We start from the raw sequence: 19,140 nt of genomic DNA, 5'->3' as shown, positions 1-19,140 counted from the left end.
CTTTGTTTTGAGCAGTCCAGAGTTGCTGATGACATTCTTGAAGATGTGTTTACCAACGTGCATGTCTAGTGAACTTAGGGGATCATCAAGCAGTAGCACATCGGACTCACCATAAACAGTTCTAGCCAATGAGACTCTCTGTTTCTGTCCACCACTCAAATTGATGCCCTAGGAAAATATAAACTGTCCCATTAAAATTTATGTTTGAAACAAGTACAAAGATCTATATGAGTTTGAAAAACTTTGACTGAAATAAGACTTAAAAGTAGAGAGACCCAAATCCTTGTACAAAATATTCTAGCCAATAGCCACTTACATTTTCTCCCACTTCTGCTTTGTCTCCCCCAATAAAGTGTTCCAGGTCTGTATGTAAAGCACAGCCTTTAATCACTTTGTTATAATGATGCTGGTGGTACTGTCTACCAAATAAAATGTTCTGTTTGATGCTTTTGTTCTGAATCCAGGCTTGCTGTGGTAAGTAAGCTATTTGACCCTGAAAACAAAATTGGAAGAAAAAAAGTGAATAAATCACAATAACCACTAATACCTGACATAAGTTGAGGAAAGTAAAGCAGATGGTCATTGTGCTGGACATATGACACCCTCATTAACTGATGGCCCAAAAAAAAACAGATGATCTTTACAACATCTTCCCTAAAGATTGCAAAGTCTGAGGGGAACTTACTAAAAACTAAACACACGAGGGAAAAGTTTGAAGAAAATGATGACACTATGATACAGTAAGTAAAAATATGTCCAAATAGCAAAAGTTTTAAAAATCAAATCTTCCAGTATGAAGCTAACAATGGTCTATTATTTCTCATTCTAGTTATTTGGCTTGTAATGCTTCAAATAGTCTTTGCATAATCATGTTTTTCTATTAACAGTCCAGCTAATGATTTCTGCTCAAGATAAAGTGCAAAATATTCATGTATTTTTTTTAAATTATAATAGTCAAACCAGAGTTTTCACTGTGAGGCCAATTAAGTAGTTGTTTTTTCCCCCCAGAGATATAGTTCTAGGAAACTTTTAACAGCTGTTTGCAAAAGACATCCAGTGTGCCCCCATTTGATTCCTAAACCATGTAGAGTTTGTAAGCTAATAGGAGGCATGGTAAAAAAAGGTAATAATTTGGTCAGATATACACATAGTTGTTAAAAAGTAAAAACCAAAATGATCAAACAAAAACTTCATTTCAACCTTTAACGAGTGACTGGTTTTTATCAGACACTTTAAACACTTACCTTGACCAGAACATCACCACATACTTTGTCCATTTCTCCTAACAAGGCAGACAATAAGGAAGATTTCCCAGAACCAATATGGCCAACCAGGGCTACAAGTTTACCTTGAGGGATGTTAAGGTTGATGCTGTAAAGTAAACAATGTTTTCCAGACTCTTGGGACATTTGCCATGCAGACAATGTAAACACATTTTTTTAAATGTTAGGCTCAAAAGCAATAAAAATATCACATACTATATTCATAAATGTTTTAAAAGCTTACCTCTTTAAAACTGGCTGTGAACTTCTATCCCAGCGAAATGTACCAGAAGATATTGCAATAGCATCTACATACAAAAATCATTATCAGATAAAATATTGGAACAAAATTTAATGGCCTTTAGAAAAGTAAATAATTTCACAGTTACAGAAGCAAGAAAATGTCTAATATAATTTTTAGTAAATAAAATATAGTTCAACTTTAAGTCAGGAGTTATGTGTGTCTAATATAATTTTTAGTAAATAAAATATAGTTCAACTTTAAGTCAGGAGTTATGTGTGGACAAAATGCTTTTTTTTCATCTTTAGTTTATCATTTCCATTTAATGAATTCCAAAAATATATTTTGCCTTTTCTAGCAAAATATTTTGTTTAGCCTACATGTTTCATTTCTAGTCCTGATCTGTTTGAACTGGCCTTCATAGAACATTCTGTCCTTCCTGTTTTCTCTGCCAGAACGATTTTGGCTGAGATTTTCACTGCACAAAAAATCTTTCAGCCTTTTGATAGAAACATGAGCCTGATGAAATAGACATGAATTTAAATGAAAGAAAAAAAAATTATCTAAAGAAGTAGACATACTTTTTAGTCCTGATAAGGTAAACACAAATAATTACCAACCAAATAATAAACATTACATCATTATTACACAAGTAAATTCATACTTACCAAACTGATGAATATCTTAAAGTTATGTGTTTTTTTTAGGCACAACATATTTGACTACTTACTGAAATTAGGTCAGAAATGATGTTTGGAAGTTTGTGCATTGGTACAGAGAGAATATTGAACAAGATCAGAGAGACAAAAGCTGTGTTGGCATCCAGACTGTGTGGACTGGACCGGTAGATATAGGTGATAAAGGTAATTGTTGTCACCTAATAAGGACCAAACAAAATTTTTTTTAAAACATTTATGCTAAAAATAAATCTGTCTTTTTATCCAAACTAAACATAGGATCCTACTTCATATTACAAAATAGTGTAAGACATATAATAGTTATCACTTGTTACATTTTATTGTCATAGTTTTGTTGTATTCCTTTGTGACAAACATATCTGGTATTTATTTATACAAAAAAAGGCAGATGTTACATTAGGAGCAGGACCTACCAGTACAGGTGAACAAAGCCAACTGAATACACTGATGACATTAAGTATGGCCACAGTTCTTAGCAGCTGTACTTCTCTATGTCTTAAAGATTGAATCTGCTGTTCAAAAGTTGTCTCCCATGCATACAACTTAAGCACCTGTATTACCAAAAGAAAGGTCCCAAAAGCAATATTTGAATAAAATCAATTAAACATCCTTTAGACTTGTTTAAAAAATGTTTCAATCTAAGACCAATGAGGCATATTTTATAAAAGGAATAATTAAAAGCTCAGTTTTAAAAGTAAAATTGCTGCTTTAAAGTTTTGTTTTTTTCTGAAAAAGTCTAGTTCACCCTACAATGAAATTGAATGTCAAGTCCGAAGCAATCTCATCTCTAGTAATAGTCTGATATTACTCAATCATGTTAATTATGTTTCCAAATCAATATTCCTTTATTAATTTTTTTTTTGTTAAAGGAAAGAAAGTTTAAGTTATAAATTAGGTTTTCAGAATAAGTTGTTTTCCTCTAACCTTGATGCCATTCAACATTTCATTCATTGTTCGAAGTCTTTCATCTTTGACTGTCAACTGTTCAGACTGAGCTCTCTTTGCTAGTAGGGAGACTTTGGCATTCAGGGGGATCAGCGCAACAATAACAGCCACCCCAGCAACAAAGGAAACTCCCAGGGCATTGTTTAAGAAATAGAATGCTACACCAATCTTTAAATATACAAACAAAAGCATAAGGAATATATTACACCATGTTTTATAGTGCAGGAAATGATATGCAATATACTCAACTAATAAAGAAATAAATAAAACAAGTAGTTAGTAACAATATCTGTAATGACTGGGTAACCATCTTAGCCACTAGGGTGACAGACTAACCTGAACTGGAGTTGAAACTAACAAATAAAGATTAGAAGTGACATCCTGCAGAACCTGACAGTCCAAAGACATCAGATTGACTATTGTTCCAACAGTAAATTTCTTTTTGGTTTCGTTACTCATGCTTAATGACTGGGGATATTCAAATCAATTTTGTTCTCAGAAGTAAAAATGAACCTCCTATGATTCAAATAATTTTAAACCATTACATTTGATGTCTAAATGAATTTTTTTTACATTGCTAAATGTAAAAGATACACCTAATTCTGTGTACCTTATTGACAAAAAAGGTTAATTATGTTTTATTTACAAGACATCACAAAAATGCCGGAAGCTTCTACTTACCTTTCTGTAGACAGCAGAAATCAATCCTGTCTTCACTTTCATGCCAACACATGAACCTCTGAGAAAAACAAAAAAGATTGTACAAATATTATGACAGTACCAATAAGAAAATTTAAAGTGAAGGCAGATCTTTTTTTAAAGTCTTATTCAGATTTTTGAGTCATATCTTACAGTCCAATTTAAAAAAAAAAAAAAAAAAACTATAATGCATTTAAAAAAAAAAAGTTTTATTGCCAAAAGATTAAGGAAGACTGGAATATTTATAGTGGCTGAGACATATCTTTAACAAATATATTTTGCAACACCTAATGTTAGGCAACATATGTGTCTTTTACTGTCTATGCCTCTATTGAGAGGAAGCTTTTCTTTGAATTTCAATTGTATAGAAAACTGTAAAGTCTTTGTAACCAATAGAGAAAGATTCAACATTTCAATCAGCTTTTATTATCCTCATCTAATAGTTGTTGTATTATGAAAGCAAGCTACAAGTTCACCAATTGAAAAATGCTGCTATAGCTGTTAAACAATGATCTATAATAATAATGATCTTTTAAGCAATAATTTAATACAACTGGTATAGATGCAGTATGACATCCTACTTAATTTTAGACCTACTGATGAAATTCTTTGATGAAATGTATTTTAATATGTAGGAAATATTGCATGAAAATAATAATGTTCTGAGTATCCTATATGTTGTACGTAAATAAATGACATGAAAAGAGACATGTCTCAAGTCCTACAGTAGTACTGACCTGTAAGAGTTTTGGTTGAAGAGCAAGGAATGAATGAAAGAGACAACAAAGAAGCATGTCACAAGTGCATACGCCTGCCACACTGTATGGGTTTCTTTCTTCTGCACATAGTTGATCAATGATCTGGTGCATGACATAATGAAATCAACATTAAACTGAAGTATTGTCAGATCTACTTTTAAAAAAAACAAAACTTAAGCCTTAGTTAACAGTCTTTTGTAATGATGAGAATCCCATCACAAAAGAAAAAAAAACATTGCGTTATCTTTTCAATAATTATGTGATAATTTTTTTGTCATCTCGTAATTTAAAAACTGTAATGATGGTTTATAGAAACTCAAACCTTGTTAAAAGTGGTAAGAGGAACTGAATTAAATCTGCAGCCAATCTGAACAGATGTGCTCTTAGAAGTTCAGGTGCATAGGTTAAAAATAGGACTTTTAGCAGTGAAGATTTGTCTGTAGGATTTTCTTTAGGTTTGACGTGTTCACTTAAGAGTGTCAAGTCTTCAGAGCCACTACTTTCTGAACTGCTTGAGACTAACTGCCTGAGAAAGGTCCAAAAATACAAGTTCAACAATTTTGTGAACACAAAAATTGACAAAGTCAAAAATATGTTGGCAAGTAACCAGAAAAAAAATATTTTTAAACAGACATAAAACTAAATAGCTTCAATTGCCAAAGTACCAAGCAAAGAAACTTAAATGTGTAAATTTGGCAAACTGTGAGTGTGCCTGAGATAATTTCAATTGAGTTTATCTGAGTATTTAATATAAAAAATGTGTGTGATAATAAACAAATTGGTCTAAAAAATAGTCTAAATTCTTTTTTTTTTAATAATTAAAATATTTAGATGCTTATTTATATAAACTATTAGATATCAAATGATGTAACTTCAATATCAATGATAACATGTTAAAAATAAATTTACTTTCATTATAAACTACTGATTTGTTTTTGTCTTTATTGAGACATTGAAAGTATAATCTAATGTAGAAATAAAAACAGGTGTTTTCTTTGACAAGTCAACATTCTGGTTGGCTAAATGGAAGAACTCAATTGAAATGAAGAAATGAAAGCTGAGCCAGTTTGGTCATATTGTAAGACAGGATTCACTCTCTAAAGTCAATCCTTCAAAGTTCAGTGGAAGGAAGGGTTAGCCAAAGAAAAGCTGGTTGGACAAAGTGAACTGGCCTCTCTCTTAACATTCTGCTAATGACCACTGCTGACTGGAAGAGTGGAAGAATTTGTCAGGGCATTCCTACAACGCAAGTCAAGGGATAGATGAGAGACATAATGAAATTCCTTATTTAATTCTAAAAATTTTTATTGAAGTATTTTGTTAATAGAAAAAAAAAGAATTTGAAAAGCCATATTTTTTTTAGAAGAATTAAAGAATTAAATCTAAAAAATATTAACTTAAAGCCTAGTTAAAATTGCTCATTACTTTAATTAAAATTATATAAGTTATGTGCTAAATTTAATGGAGTCCAATCAGCGTTGGGATCGTTTGTTAGGAGAGAAAGAAAATAAATTTTTTCATCATTTAATTTTACTTACAACGAACTAATATTGTACAAAGAGAATAAGGTAAAGTTCTACCTGTTGCCTAGATACTGTTTCCACTTTTCTTTTTCCCAGGCTTCCAGAAATGATGGCACAACTTGCTGAGACTTGAAATGTTCAGGTAAATCCCAGATGTCTTCTGGTTTTAAGTAGTGTCTGTACCCTTTCCAAATGTAGCTATAATTCAAACAAATATTAAGTTACGCAGCAATCTGATTAGCTAAAATTGAATGAAAGCTTTACGACAACATTTCAGCTACCTGCTCATCCAATGAAAGGTAATTTTGGAGGGAAATGAGGCTGTATTTTCTGGGCTGGAAACCTAAAATAAAAAGGAAAAAATAATTGCATTAATGAAAATTCTTGCAGTAATGGACTTCTATAGCTAATAGCCCTCAGGTTACAAATCATTTTCATTTGCTTTTAAACTTAAAATGGGTTAAGTAAAAACACTTTGGATGTTTCAGAGACGTCAGTATGCTTGGTGTCACCCAATGAAGTTACCTCATGGTGTCACTACATCCCAATGCTCTCTCCAAAACAAACCATCAAAATAATATTTATCCGTTGGTTCTTTTTGTTGAATCAAAACATAAGGGGGCTAATGAATTATTAGCATTCATTGATTCCCCCTATAACTTTAGATATTATCAATAGTCATTTAAGATTTAGGACTTAGTATGAATAAAACATGTTTTTCAATTGAAACAGCAAGTTGGTTTGATTTGAGAAAAGCCTCCTCAGTAAAATTTTTGAACTTATAAATAAGCACTTTTGTTTTTTTCAGATAAGAGTTCAAGTGCATCTAGCTTCACCACCATTTGGTCAAATGCATTTACCTTTAATCTACGATACATTTGTGCATTGCTGACATCTTCCAGTATAGAAAGTAAAAAAATGAAACATTCACAGAAATCTGGCAATAATTCTGGTGTCTATAGTTTTAAAACTAACACAAAAAGTTTCAAAAGCTGACACATATTTATGGAATCATTCTTTCATTGGTCTAATAGCAGTCTGGTGAGCACTTGCAGTTGTTATAGACTTTTTTAAATGACATTTCAAGATGTTAAACAATCTCCTCATCAATAGAAGCAGCAAATAAGAAAACATTCTTTCTAGAGTATTAAGCAGCCTTCATGTCTCTGACATGTATATCCTTTTGTGGTCCAACTGCCAATGCTTTTAACATTTTCATCTAAACTATCACAGAGATTTGACTATACATTGAAGATGACAGTTCATTGCATACAAGAATTGTTCAAATCTACATAAACTACTTTTAAAGATTTGCAGGTGATGTAAAGTATGATGAAATGTTATTATATGATATAGTTTTTACCAAAATTAATTGTAGCTAAAAATAAAAAGTTAAGATGCATATTTGTAGGGTATCTAGCTATGGTATATTTGTAAAAAAAAAAAAAGTCTGTCATTTATTTATTATTATTATCATCTTTATTATTGATGATAATCTTAATTAACATTTGTCCATTGTCTATTTCTTTTTAAAAGGAATATCTATAGTGTACAAGACATTTTGTGGCAACCAATAATTGGATACTATATGGTAAGCTCCTCCCTTATGCCCTGCATGCCATTCAATCGTCTTGATGGTCCTTGAGTTCATACCCTGCCCACTGCCATCCCCCGGCATCCTGTGGGAGTTTCAGGCTATAAAGTAGAACATGCAAAACATTTTACAAACCTTTCTTGTTGCAGTAACATCAAACTGAGGTAGTATTCTGTCAGAGACAAAATGAAGAATCCACTGAATGAGAATTAATACATAAGATGTACACAGTATGTAGAACTGTGTACTTTCTTTTGCAGTAAGCTGATGATGAAAAACAGAATATATATGCTTTAATTATCTGTATCTATAAGTATGCATATTTATGTTGTATTTAGTAAAGTTAAGAAAGGGGGGCACTGTGGCTGCATTATGTTGTACAAACAGAACAAAAACCTATTTAATTACCATTCTTGTTCAGATGTAAATTAAAAAAACTAATTTATTAATTTATTGTTATCAATGTTTCTTTTTTATTTATACTAGAAATAGTGTGTACTCTTTGGCTGAGTGGCAAAAATCACTTGGCTACCTAACCAAGGGAGCTTGAGTTCCAGTCCTAATGTAGACTAAGGATTTTACTATGTTTGATGAGCTACTAAAGACAGCATGAAAACCTTATCTCAGATACCCTTTCTCCCCAAATCATGAAATGTATACAAAAGAGTTTGGATCAGAGAACACTGAACGTGCTATTGGAGCATAAAAGATGGGCTGTCTAAAAGAAATAATCATAATTAATTAATGTTCAAATTTTTTTTCAATAGTACTATTTTATAATAAATTTTACATAAAGTATGCATTTCTCTTTTTAAATTATATAAATAATATAACTGATTAAAAAAAATGTAAACTTAGAAATGAAATGAAGTAAGCATATACATTTGTATTTATGAACCAAAGATTTAATGAAAAAACAATACCTACATCTAATAGTATGTAACTATAAATGGGCACAATATTACAGGCAACATCCAGAGTCCAAAAAATGAATAAAACACAAGGTGACTGCAAACCTGCCTTTCTGGAATAGCTACTTAATATAGCTACTAAAATCTGTCAAATAAAATATAATAATAATTCATGTTAAAACAACAAAATGTTGTAGCTCAGAACAAAACACAAATTGTTCATAAAATGTTAGAAATGCAACTTAACTTGTTTACCTGTTACTAATATTTTTTCAAAATTTAGGCAAAATGTTAATGATGAAGGGTCTGGTGGCTGACGGGTAAAACATTTGGCCTCCAAACTGAGCGGCCCCAAGTTCAAATCTTGGTTAAAACTGAGATTTATAATTTCTGGATTTTTCTGGGCTGGAGACCTGAATCTACCCAACTCAAATGGGTACTTGACTTTAGTTGGGGAAAGTAGGCAGTTGGTCATTGTGCTGGCCACATTACACCCTGCTAGTTAACTTTGGGCAAAAGAAACAGATGACCTTTAATTTATCTGCCCCATAGATTGCAAGTTCCTACCAGTATTTTACAAAGACTATTGTATATAAATATGTGTCACACATTGGAGCCAATCTTTCCTAATTTCTTTCAGTTTTCTCACCACAACTTCCAGCAACTAAAAGCAAGAATCTATTCTGTGAGGTAACTTAGCTAGTCTAGACAGTACTGAAGTTGAAATGTCAAACAATCAAAGGCAACTTACATAAGTTGTAGACTGAATGGAATAGCTAAGGTACAAAGCATTTACTGGAGGTGTTGAGTTCTGTTCATCTTGTATGGTTATAAATATATTCAGTAGAGGCAGCACAATCAAGAGTAGGCAAATGAGCTTTTAGGAGGAAAATGTTAAGATTATAAATAAAAGATGCAAAGAAATATAGCCAACCAAATAAAAAAAATTATATACATATTTATTTATATTATTTATCTTGTGTTTACCATCACCTAGCCAGCATTTTGCTGAGCTGAAAGCTCTTTAGCAAATTAATAATGAAATTAAGACATAAGTGAATATTTGTATGTTATTTCACTACTACCCTATTCCTCAACCCACAACTGCTAGATTTAGATGTAAAAGTTAATGGTACACTATAGATCTAGTTGGGTAATATGTTTGTGGCAATAGTTGTCTGGCAAAACAGTCTTCCAAATTAAAGCTAAAAGTTAAGTTCTCATGTTTAACATATCTGACAAAAGGACAGTCCTCCTTTATGGGGTCCCAAAAAAAAAGATAATTTTATTGGCATTTACTGTGTGATTTGCTTAATGTCCATATTATCCATCAATGTACTCAATCCTTAATATCTTAGGAAAACAAACTCATTTGTAAATAGCAGGAAGATGAAATGTTTTATGACAATCCCCTTTCTGATCAAGTAGACTTATTTGTTAACAAAAATACTATTATCAAGATCTGTGATTATTTCTTTTATATTCCCAGTCAAAATGCAGATCATAGAACTGTAGGATAGCCATGTGTCAGGGGCAGGTATGGTGAGAGTGATTGTGTTATTTCTTTGTACTATTTAAATATGAAAGAGTTATATCCCTTTGTTTATTTCTCTCATTATTATTTCATGGAATTAGTGTTATTCTGGAGTTGGAGTTAAATATATTTAGTACTAATTGTTCCTAATTGTATAACAATTATCAAGCCCCTATCGAGCCACAGGAACCAAGTCCAGCCAAGCCCAAAGAGAACCCTGACACCTGGGGGCTTCGTCTAGTCCAGGTTTTGTATCTATAGTACTTGTCAAAATACTGCACTCCTCCTTAATCTTCAGACTCAAAGACAAACCTTATTAATCCCAAGCAAACTGTTATTGTTAAAAGTGTTTTAGTTTATCATGGACACTGACTAAATAAGAGGAATTTGTTTACTCACAAAGTGCAATCTGAATGCGGGGAATGAGCATGGAGTTGCACTCATATGTGTTTAGTACTGCGAAAAGTAATTTGTTTGATAAACATAATAGTTAACATTGTCAAAAAAAGAGATTCTATATAAAAAAACAAAAACAGAGAGGAATGGAGAAAGATGATCAGCAGATCATGTGTGGTGCCCCAATGGTCCAACAGACTAAGATAGGTGAAGGCTTAAATTCTTTGAGTTCTTGTTGGAGCCTGTGTTTCACATTTATTTAACCTTCTTTAAGATCTCACAAGAACCATTTTAATATATTGCTGCCATTCTAGAATGTCACATCATATAGATCTATCGAACATTGTTTTGTTTTAGATTATTAAGCTCATCTAGTCTGAATTTTTGTTCAGATTCTTACCATTTTTGTAATGTAAAGTTTGCTGCTTGGAGCTGTGTATAATTCGACAGGATGACGATGTCGAATGTACCATAAATGTACAGGGAATGTTATCCACATCCACAAGCATGGTGTCCATTGTAAAATAGTCCATTGAAAACATTGTGTAAATTCGGGCCAAGTGTTGTTGATCAACAGATCTGAATTCTAGAAGAAAAAAAAAGGTTAGATGTAGATCTAGTCATAGAACTTAGAAGAAATCAAGAATCTACTAGACTGGAGTCTAAATGTACTATAAAAATAAAAACAAAAGATCGCGCCAAAGTGTTTACAAAGGTATAAATTAGTGTAGAAAGTTAACATTTATCTAGATCTACACTAACTATCTTTATCTAATTCTAAATCTTAGACTTTTAGAATCTAGGTAGGCCTATAACTTTGTCATAGATCTAGTAATAATTTTAGTTATAGACAATAATAGACTCTAGATCTAGATCATATCATAGACATATAGTAGTTTATTTATTTCGGACATTACATGAATTCGGACATTCGCTGTTTTTTGTGGTCATTAAATAATTATTTTAATATGTATTTATAAAACTAGCGCGCTCTATAATGTGCTTGTCCATTTTCCAATGATTCTGACCCAATTTCCTTCCATTTAGCTGTCTTTTTATGTAAGAAAAACGAATTTCAAATGTGTTAGTCAGGTTGTTGTTTTTTCCTATGTTACCCGGATGACTTTACCTCTTCCTAGAGTTAAGACTATATTTTTTGATTGGCTAAGTCTATACTAATAATCCTGGCAATATTTATTCTGTTTTTGGAGCTTATTTATTTGATTCATAAGCCAAGTTTTCTAATTCCATACCAAAAACAAATTAATACGGTGTCCGAATTAAATTACGATTTTCTTACCAAAATTTATTTCGGACAGCCAGTTTTGGACATCAATAAAAATGATCTTATATTATATTTGTTCGTTTGTTGTTGTTTTTTTCAATAGAGAATAAATGGGCAAATGTTTGGAGTGAGCTTGGTACATTGAATGAAGTTAAATGCTTAGATCTAGACCTACTAGATAGATCTAGATTTATATAGAGAGAATATAGAGGATTCAGTTAGGCAAGAATGACTATCGTAACCTATAGGGGCCTACTATACTACAAAAGATCATCTGTATTAGAAATTTATTAAATTAATAAACAAAAAAAAAAAAAAACATTCAACACACATCTAATCATGCAAACCCCAAACATTCAACACACATAAAATAAGTCTAAAAGTCGGTGCAGAAATCACTATTCCAGTGACCTAATTTTGGTAGAATAAGTGTGTTCATATTTTAATTTTTTGTGTTCGTATTTATGCATAGTTTGAAAACATCGTAATGATTTCATGTGAGGGGCTATGCCTGGGGATCTTAAAATTTAGTTAATGTTAATATAGAATTAAAATCTGAGTTTATTGATGCCTAAATATAGAGACTGTCCGAAATAAATTATGGTGTCCGGAATCAAATAATGTGGGTCAAATGTGTCCGATTTAAATGAAAACACACATCCTCTTTGACCTTAAATATAATAACAAATATAGGTTTGGGGAACAAATATAAGTAGTCATCCTTATTCTCCTTTAACTAAAGAAGATTTTGATACGTCATTTTCTTTTCTATGTCAAACCATTGTAAAATAATGCGCAGTCAAAGTCAAACTTTCAAATTTGGGCCTATAGGTGTCCGAATAGCATAAACTACTCTATATATTTATGTCTATGATCTATAATCTATATTGAAATTATTCTAGATCTACTATAACTAGCCTACTATAATATAGACATAGATGATATAGATCTAGAAACTAGAGTGTAGCTATAGGCTATACTGGCTATAGGCTAGGCTAGGCTAGGATCACTATAGTTAGTGTAGTAGTAATTAGTAAATAGCAACTATGTTAATGTTTAATTACTTTAATTTATGATGACTGTAAAATGTATCATTTACTTTAGCCTATAATATGTATGAATATACTTTTATATAGATCTAGTCATATATGATAGTAGTATAGATCTATGATCTTTGTATCTTAGAAGGAAAGTAGAATCTATGCAATGTAAAGATTTAGAATCTAGATCTAAATTAGATCACTTAGATTCGTCTAATAATTATTAAATATTAATAATAATCAGATCTAGATCTCTATGTTTAACACATCAACTTTCAAGTTAGCAGAAAACCTGCACATTCAACTAAAATGGACAGATTTTTAAAAATCTAACTTTAAGACCAAAAACTATTTTAGACAATAAACAATACCAGAAACGATACCTAGACAACTTACCCAAATTGAGTGGTTTCCACACAACGGTTCAAACGCATAATCCATTGTTCACACATTCGAAGTCCAGGCTTAGGTCCTAACAAAAGCAATAAAGTTTAGCCTGCACATTTTGAAATTCTGTATAAAATAGGCCTATCTTAACTAGATATTAGATCTATCAATTTAATAGCTTGTTTTTTTAATGGTATAATGTTAAACATATAGTCATATAGCCTAGGTAGATTCTAAATCTAGATATTTATTTTCAAATTGTTATTAGACCTATTATGATTGATATAAATTTATACATTTTAAGAGACTAGGGCACAGGCCTAGCTATTTCATGGGACGTAGACAACAGAATCTACACAAACAGTTTCAAAACATAAAACATAGGATCGGCAATAGGCCTACTTGCCTTCGAGAGCCATACGTGGGTCGGGTATTACGCCTTGACCAACACTGGGCTAATGTCAGTAAGAACATTGTGCTAATGACGATGTAAAATAAATGTCTTTTAGATCAATTATTAAGAGTGCAGAACTTAACGTGACAACAAAGATGCATCAGTGACATATAACTTGTTGCAACATCTCCCGCAAATCATCTGCGATATATGTGGACGGGAGAGCCTCTAAAAATTGGGCTCCACGGTCTCATAAAAATGATAAACAATTTAAAAAAAACGCAAATGGAGTCGTTGGCTGCAGAGAGTTAAGTCTTAGTTATCGCTAAAAAAAAATTTTCTACCGAACCTTTCAATTTTATATTTGTTTCATGTTCCTAAAATGTTAAATGTACTTACTCTTTGTTGATTTTTTTTTTTACATGCAGATTAAAACAATAGATATAGATTGTAACGCGCCGAGTCTAAGTCCCTTTCTACACAAAAGCTGAGCTCACAACAATCGGCCTCTAACTTTCTAAATATATAACTAAATGCTTTAGAAGCCCACGTGCTGACACGTTTATATAACAGCGTATGTTAACTGTGTTGACTAAACAACAAATTGATAACTTAGTAAATTAATAACGACATCACTGACTGACTAACTATACAGGACTAAGAGTGTGCACATTTGAGTAACATCATCGTGTCCACGTGTTTGTGTGTTCACTGACCAAAACATTCCCACTAGGATAGCGTGTGCAGTTATTCGTTTACTGAACTACACATCTTGAAATACCTTGTAATACTGTATACACGTACTCCTCTTGTCAGCAGATATTCAGCTCATTAATTAGGTCCATTTAAATGATTGAATGTATATATTAAGTTTATTGAATTAGTGTTCTTAATTACAATTAGGAATCAACAATCTATTAACACTAATGTTATGTTATGTAAATGTGTGTCTGAAATAACGATGAACAAATAGGCCTAGGATGTGGTCAAAAAAAAAAAAGCGAGACAGTCGTGATGTGAACACAAAACTGAAACACATGTCTGACCTTTGACCACATCTGAGCAACCATTGATGTCATAAGTTCAATACACTTTGGGAGAGAGAGAGAGAGAGAGAGAGGTTGGCAATAGACCCCCTTATTACTCATCTTCTATTGTTTATTATGTTTGTGTAAAAATTTACTTCGTTTTCAAATCAGGGTGTGTTCAAACCAATCGAGCTAATAAATTATAAGCTAACAGGTTTTTAGATCCGGCAGATGTATTTAAGCAGGTTTAAAAACTAACGTTAAAAATCATTTCACGTAAAACACACTAACTGATAATACAATGTATGGGTCGTGGTTGTTTAGTAAAGGGGGAGAGGGGTCTTTTTTTTTTTTTTTTTTCTGTAAAGAATTAGATCTTCATTTGGCAGGCTCGAAATGAAAGGAAAAAGGAATTTTTCTACTTGAATAACATTTTTTTTTTGTTTGCACCTAATTGCAATGGAACATTTTGATCACAATATTGTATTAAAATTTACTTAGAAACCTCTATCTGACCGTGACCTCCTTTACCCCTCTATGTCGAAGGCGCCGATCTGACACACGACGAGACAGTCGAATAGAGGCAATATTTGCACTTAAAACACAAATTGTTGGGGATTAGGGCAATGCATGAATTCTAGAATCCTCTCGGTACAAAGGTAAGGAACTTTACATGTGTTTCTTCTGATAGGCCTAATCATTACATTTTATTTCGAATCAACGCTGTGAGTAAATTGTTACAGCAACCTAAATTTTATCAGCATCGAAATCATTTGAAAAATTTTGAAAAAAATAAATACATTTATAGGCCTAAAATCTGATAAAAATTTCGCAAAGATAACTTCCCTCTGTTATAGAAGTTGATTTAAGATATACAGGTTCAAAATGAGCTAGGATAAGTTAAAGAAAATGTTTGAATTTTGTGTCTTTTGGAATTACCTCTTTCCCGTATCTTGTAATAGTGTGTCTTTTGGAATTTTCTCTTTCCCGTATCTTGTAATAGCGTGTCTTTTGGAATTACCTCTTTCCCATATCTTGTAATAGTGTGTCTTTTGGAATTTCCTCTTTCCCATATCTTGTAATAGTGTGTCTTTTGGAATTTTCTCTTTCCCGTATCTTATAATAGTGTGTCTTTTGGAATTTTCTCTTTTTTCCGTATCTTGTAATAGCGTGTCTTTTGGAATTTTCTCTTTCCCGTATCTTGTAATAGCGTGTCTTTGAGAATTTTCTATTTCCCATATCTTGTAATATTGTGTCTTTTGGAATTACCTCTTTCCCATATCTTGTAATTGTGTGTCTTTTGGAATTACCTCTTTCCCATATCTTGTAATACTGTGTCTTTTGGAATTACCTCTTTCCCATATCTTGTAATAGTGTGTCTTTTGGAATTACCTCTTTCCCATATCTTGTAATAGTGTGTCTTTTGGAATTTTCTCTTTCCCGTATCTTGTAATAGTGTGTCTTTTAGAATTTTATCTTTCATATATCTTGTAATAGTGTGACTTTTTGGAATTTCCTCTTTCCCATATCTTGTAATAGTGTGTCTTTTAGAATTACCTCTTTCCCATATCTTGTAATAGTGTGTCTTTTAGAATTACCTCTTTCCCATATCTTGTAATAGTGTGTCTTTTTGGAATTTCCTCTTTCCCATATCTTGTAATAGTGTGTCTTTTGGAATTTTCTCTTTCCCGTATCTTATAATAGTGTGTCTTTTGGAATTTTCTCTTTTTTCCGTATCTTGTAATAGCGTGTCTTTTGGAATTTTCTCTTTCCCGTATCTTATAATAGTGTGTTTTTTGGAATTTTCTCTTTCCGGTATCTTATAATAGTGTGTCTTTTAAAATTTTCTCTTTTTTCCGTATCTTGTAATAGCGTGTCTTTTGGAATTTTCTCTTTCCCGTATCTTGTAATAGTGTGTCTTTTGGAATTTTCTCTTTCCCATATCTTGTAATATTGTGTCTTTTGGAATTACCTCTTTCCCATATCTTGTAATTGTGTGTCTTTTGGAATTACCTCTTTCCCATATCTTGTAATAGTGTGTCTTTTGGAATTACCTCTTTCCCATATCTTGTAATAGTGTGTCTTTTGGAATTACCTCTTTCCCATATCTTGTAATAGTGTGTCTTTTGGAATTACCTCTTTCCCGTATCTTGTAATAGAGTGTCTTTTGGAATTTTCTCTTTCCCATATCTTGTAATAGTGTGTCTTTTGGAATTTTCTCTTTCCCATATCTTGAAATAGTGTGTTTTTTAGAATTAGCTCTTTCCCATATCTTGTAATAGTGTGTCTTTTTAGAATTTCCTCTTTCCCATATCTTGTAATAGTGTGTCTTTAGGAATTTCCTCTTTCCCATATCTTGTAATAGTGTGTCTTTTGGAATTTTCTCTTTCCCGTATCTTGTAATAGTGTGTCTTTTGGAATTTTCTCTTTCCCATATCTTGTGATAGTGTGTCTTTTAGAATTTTCTCTTTCCCATATCTTGTAATAGTGTGTCTTTTGGAATTTTCTCTTTCCCATATCTTGTAATAGTGTGTCTTTTGGAATTTTCTCTGTCCCGTATCTTATAATAGTGTGTCTTTTTGGAATTTCCTCTTTACCATATCTTGTAATAGTGTGTCTTTTGGAATTACCTCTTTCCCATATCTTGTAATAGTGTGTCTTTTGGAATTTTCTCTTTCCCATATCTTGTAATAGTGTGTCTTTTGGAATTACCTCTTTCCCGTATCTTGTAATAGTGTGTCTTTTGGAATTTTCTCTTTCCCATATCTTGTAATAGTGTGTCTTTTGGAATTTTCTCTGGCCCGTATCTTATAATAGTGTGTCTTTTGGAATTTTCTCTTTCCCGTATCTTGTAATAGTGTGTCTTTTGGAATTTTCTCTTTCCCATATCTTGTAATAGTGTGTCTTTTAGAATTTTCTCTTTCCCATATCTTGTAATAGTGTGTCTTTTGGAATTTTCTCTGGCCCGTATCTTATAATAGTGTGTCTTTTTGGAATTTCCTCTTTACCATATCTTGTAATAGTGTGTCTTTTGGAATTACCTCTTTCCCATATCTTGTAATAGTGTGTCTTTTGGAATTTTCTCTTTCCCATATCTTGTAATTGTGTGTCTTTTAGAATTACCTCTTTCCCATATCTTGTAATAGTGTGTCTTTTTGTAAATTCCTCTTTACCTTATCTTGTAATAGTGTGTTTTTTTGGAATTTCCTCTTTACCATATCTTGTAATAGTGTGTCTTTTGGAATTTTCTCTTTCCCATATCTTGTAATAGTGTGTCTTTTTTGAATTTCCTCTTTCTCATATCTTGTAATAGTGTGTCTTTTAGAATTACCTCTTTCCCATATCTTGTAATAGTGTGTCTTTTTGGAATTTCCTCTTTCCCAAATCTTGTAATAGTGTGTCTTTTTGGAATTTCCTCTTTACCATATCTTGTAATAGTGTGTCTTTTGGAATTACCTCTTTCCCATATCTTGTAATAGTGTGTCTTTTGGAATTTTCTCTTTCCCATATCTTGCAAGAGTGTGTCTTTTGGAATTTTCTCTGGCCCGTATCTTATAATAGTGTGTCTTTTGGAATTTTCTCTTTCCCATATCTTGTAATAGTGTGTCTTTTGGAATTTCCTCTTTCCCATATCTTGTAATAGTGTGTCTTTTGGAATTTTCTCTTTCCCGTATCTTGTAATAGTGTGTCTTTTGGAATTTTCTCTTTCCCATATCTTGTAATAGTGTGTCTTTTGGAATTTTCTCTTTCCCGTATCTTGTAATAGTGTGTCTTTTGGAATTTTCTTTTTCCCATATCTTGTAATAGTGTGTCTTTTAGAATTTTCTCTGGTCCGTATCTTATAATAGTGTGTCTTTTGGAATTTTCTCTTTCCCATATCTTGTAATAGTGTGTCTTTTAGAATTTTCTCTTTCCCATATCTTGTAATAGTGTGTCTTTTGGAATTTTCTCTGGCCCTTATCTTATAATAGTGTGTCTTTTGGAATTTTCTCTTTCCCATATCTTGTAATAGTGTGTCTTTTGGAATTTTCTCTTTCCCGTATCTTGTAATAGTGTGTCTTTTGGAATTTTCTCTTTCCCGTATCTTGTAATAGTGTGTCTTTTGGAATTTTCTCTGCCCCGTATCCTGCAAATATTGCCGAATGTCTTGTCGCTGCCGTTTTATTTTGAGGATGAGTCTCAGTCAACTTTCTTAAATGTTTTGATTGGAATATAAAAACTAAAACAGTTTGGTGATGCTTTGTTGAAAGTTTGACATTCTTAGAAACTTTCATTTTCGCTCATATCTTAAAATCGTCCGATAAGCGATTTGATACATGCACTAAAAGTTTTAAACTTATTACAAACTTCTTTGTAAGTGTTAAATTGATTAGCTAGAAAATGTCATCGTAAATGTAGCTTTAAGTTGGAATAGAAATACAGAGCCATCTAACAGACTTATTTAG

The 19,140-nt window shown here is 32.0% G+C and overlaps 1 protein-coding gene across 3 annotated transcripts in view; it reads right to left on the bottom strand.

Annotated features, from left to right (window-relative positions):
• Nucleotides 1-14,631, bottom strand: part of LOC106072781 (multidrug resistance-associated protein 1-like) — a 55,832-nt gene extending 41,201 nt beyond the window's left edge. Inside the window, exons 1-20 of one of the 3 annotated variants that reach the window (XM_056037916.1) lie at nt 14,449-14,631; nt 13,283-13,358; nt 10,962-11,147; nt 9,383-9,508; nt 8,648-8,776; nt 7,856-7,984; nt 6,408-6,469; nt 6,184-6,324; nt 4,926-5,129; nt 4,583-4,705; nt 3,828-3,885; nt 3,483-3,614; nt 3,126-3,314; nt 2,615-2,752; nt 2,234-2,380; nt 1,884-2,022; nt 1,507-1,570; nt 1,245-1,371; nt 317-493; nt 1-168 (exon numbers count right to left, since the gene is read on the bottom strand). In XM_056037916.1, coding sequence (XP_055893891.1) covers nt 1-168; nt 317-493; nt 1,245-1,371; nt 1,507-1,570; nt 1,884-2,022; nt 2,234-2,380; nt 2,615-2,752; nt 3,126-3,314; nt 3,483-3,614; nt 3,828-3,885; nt 4,583-4,705; nt 4,926-5,129; nt 6,184-6,324; nt 6,408-6,469; nt 7,856-7,984; nt 8,648-8,776; nt 9,383-9,508; nt 10,962-11,147; nt 13,283-13,327 — 2,484 coding nt within the window. In that variant the 5' untranslated portion in view covers nt 13,328-13,358; nt 14,449-14,631. Of the gene's footprint in view, nt 169-316; nt 494-1,244; nt 1,372-1,506; nt 1,571-1,883; nt 2,023-2,233; nt 2,381-2,614; nt 2,753-3,125; nt 3,315-3,482; nt 3,615-3,827; nt 3,886-4,582; nt 4,706-4,925; nt 5,130-6,183; nt 6,325-6,407; nt 6,470-7,855; nt 7,985-8,647; nt 8,777-9,382; nt 9,509-10,564; nt 10,622-10,961; nt 11,148-13,282; nt 13,359-14,066; nt 14,320-14,448 lie in introns of those variants that run through there. The other 2 variants (XM_056037915.1, XM_056037917.1) reach the window with 2 other exon arrangements.
• Nucleotides 14,632-19,140: the final 4,509 nt, after the last annotated feature.

The sequence above is a fragment of the Biomphalaria glabrata genome, chromosome 8 (genome assembly GCF_947242115.1).
Source record: "Biomphalaria glabrata chromosome 8, xgBioGlab47.1, whole genome shotgun sequence".
Taxonomy (NCBI): domain Eukaryota; kingdom Metazoa; phylum Mollusca; class Gastropoda; family Planorbidae; genus Biomphalaria; species Biomphalaria glabrata.
Note: the sequence above shows the minus strand (reverse complement) of the source record. Positions and strands in the feature narration are given on the sequence as shown.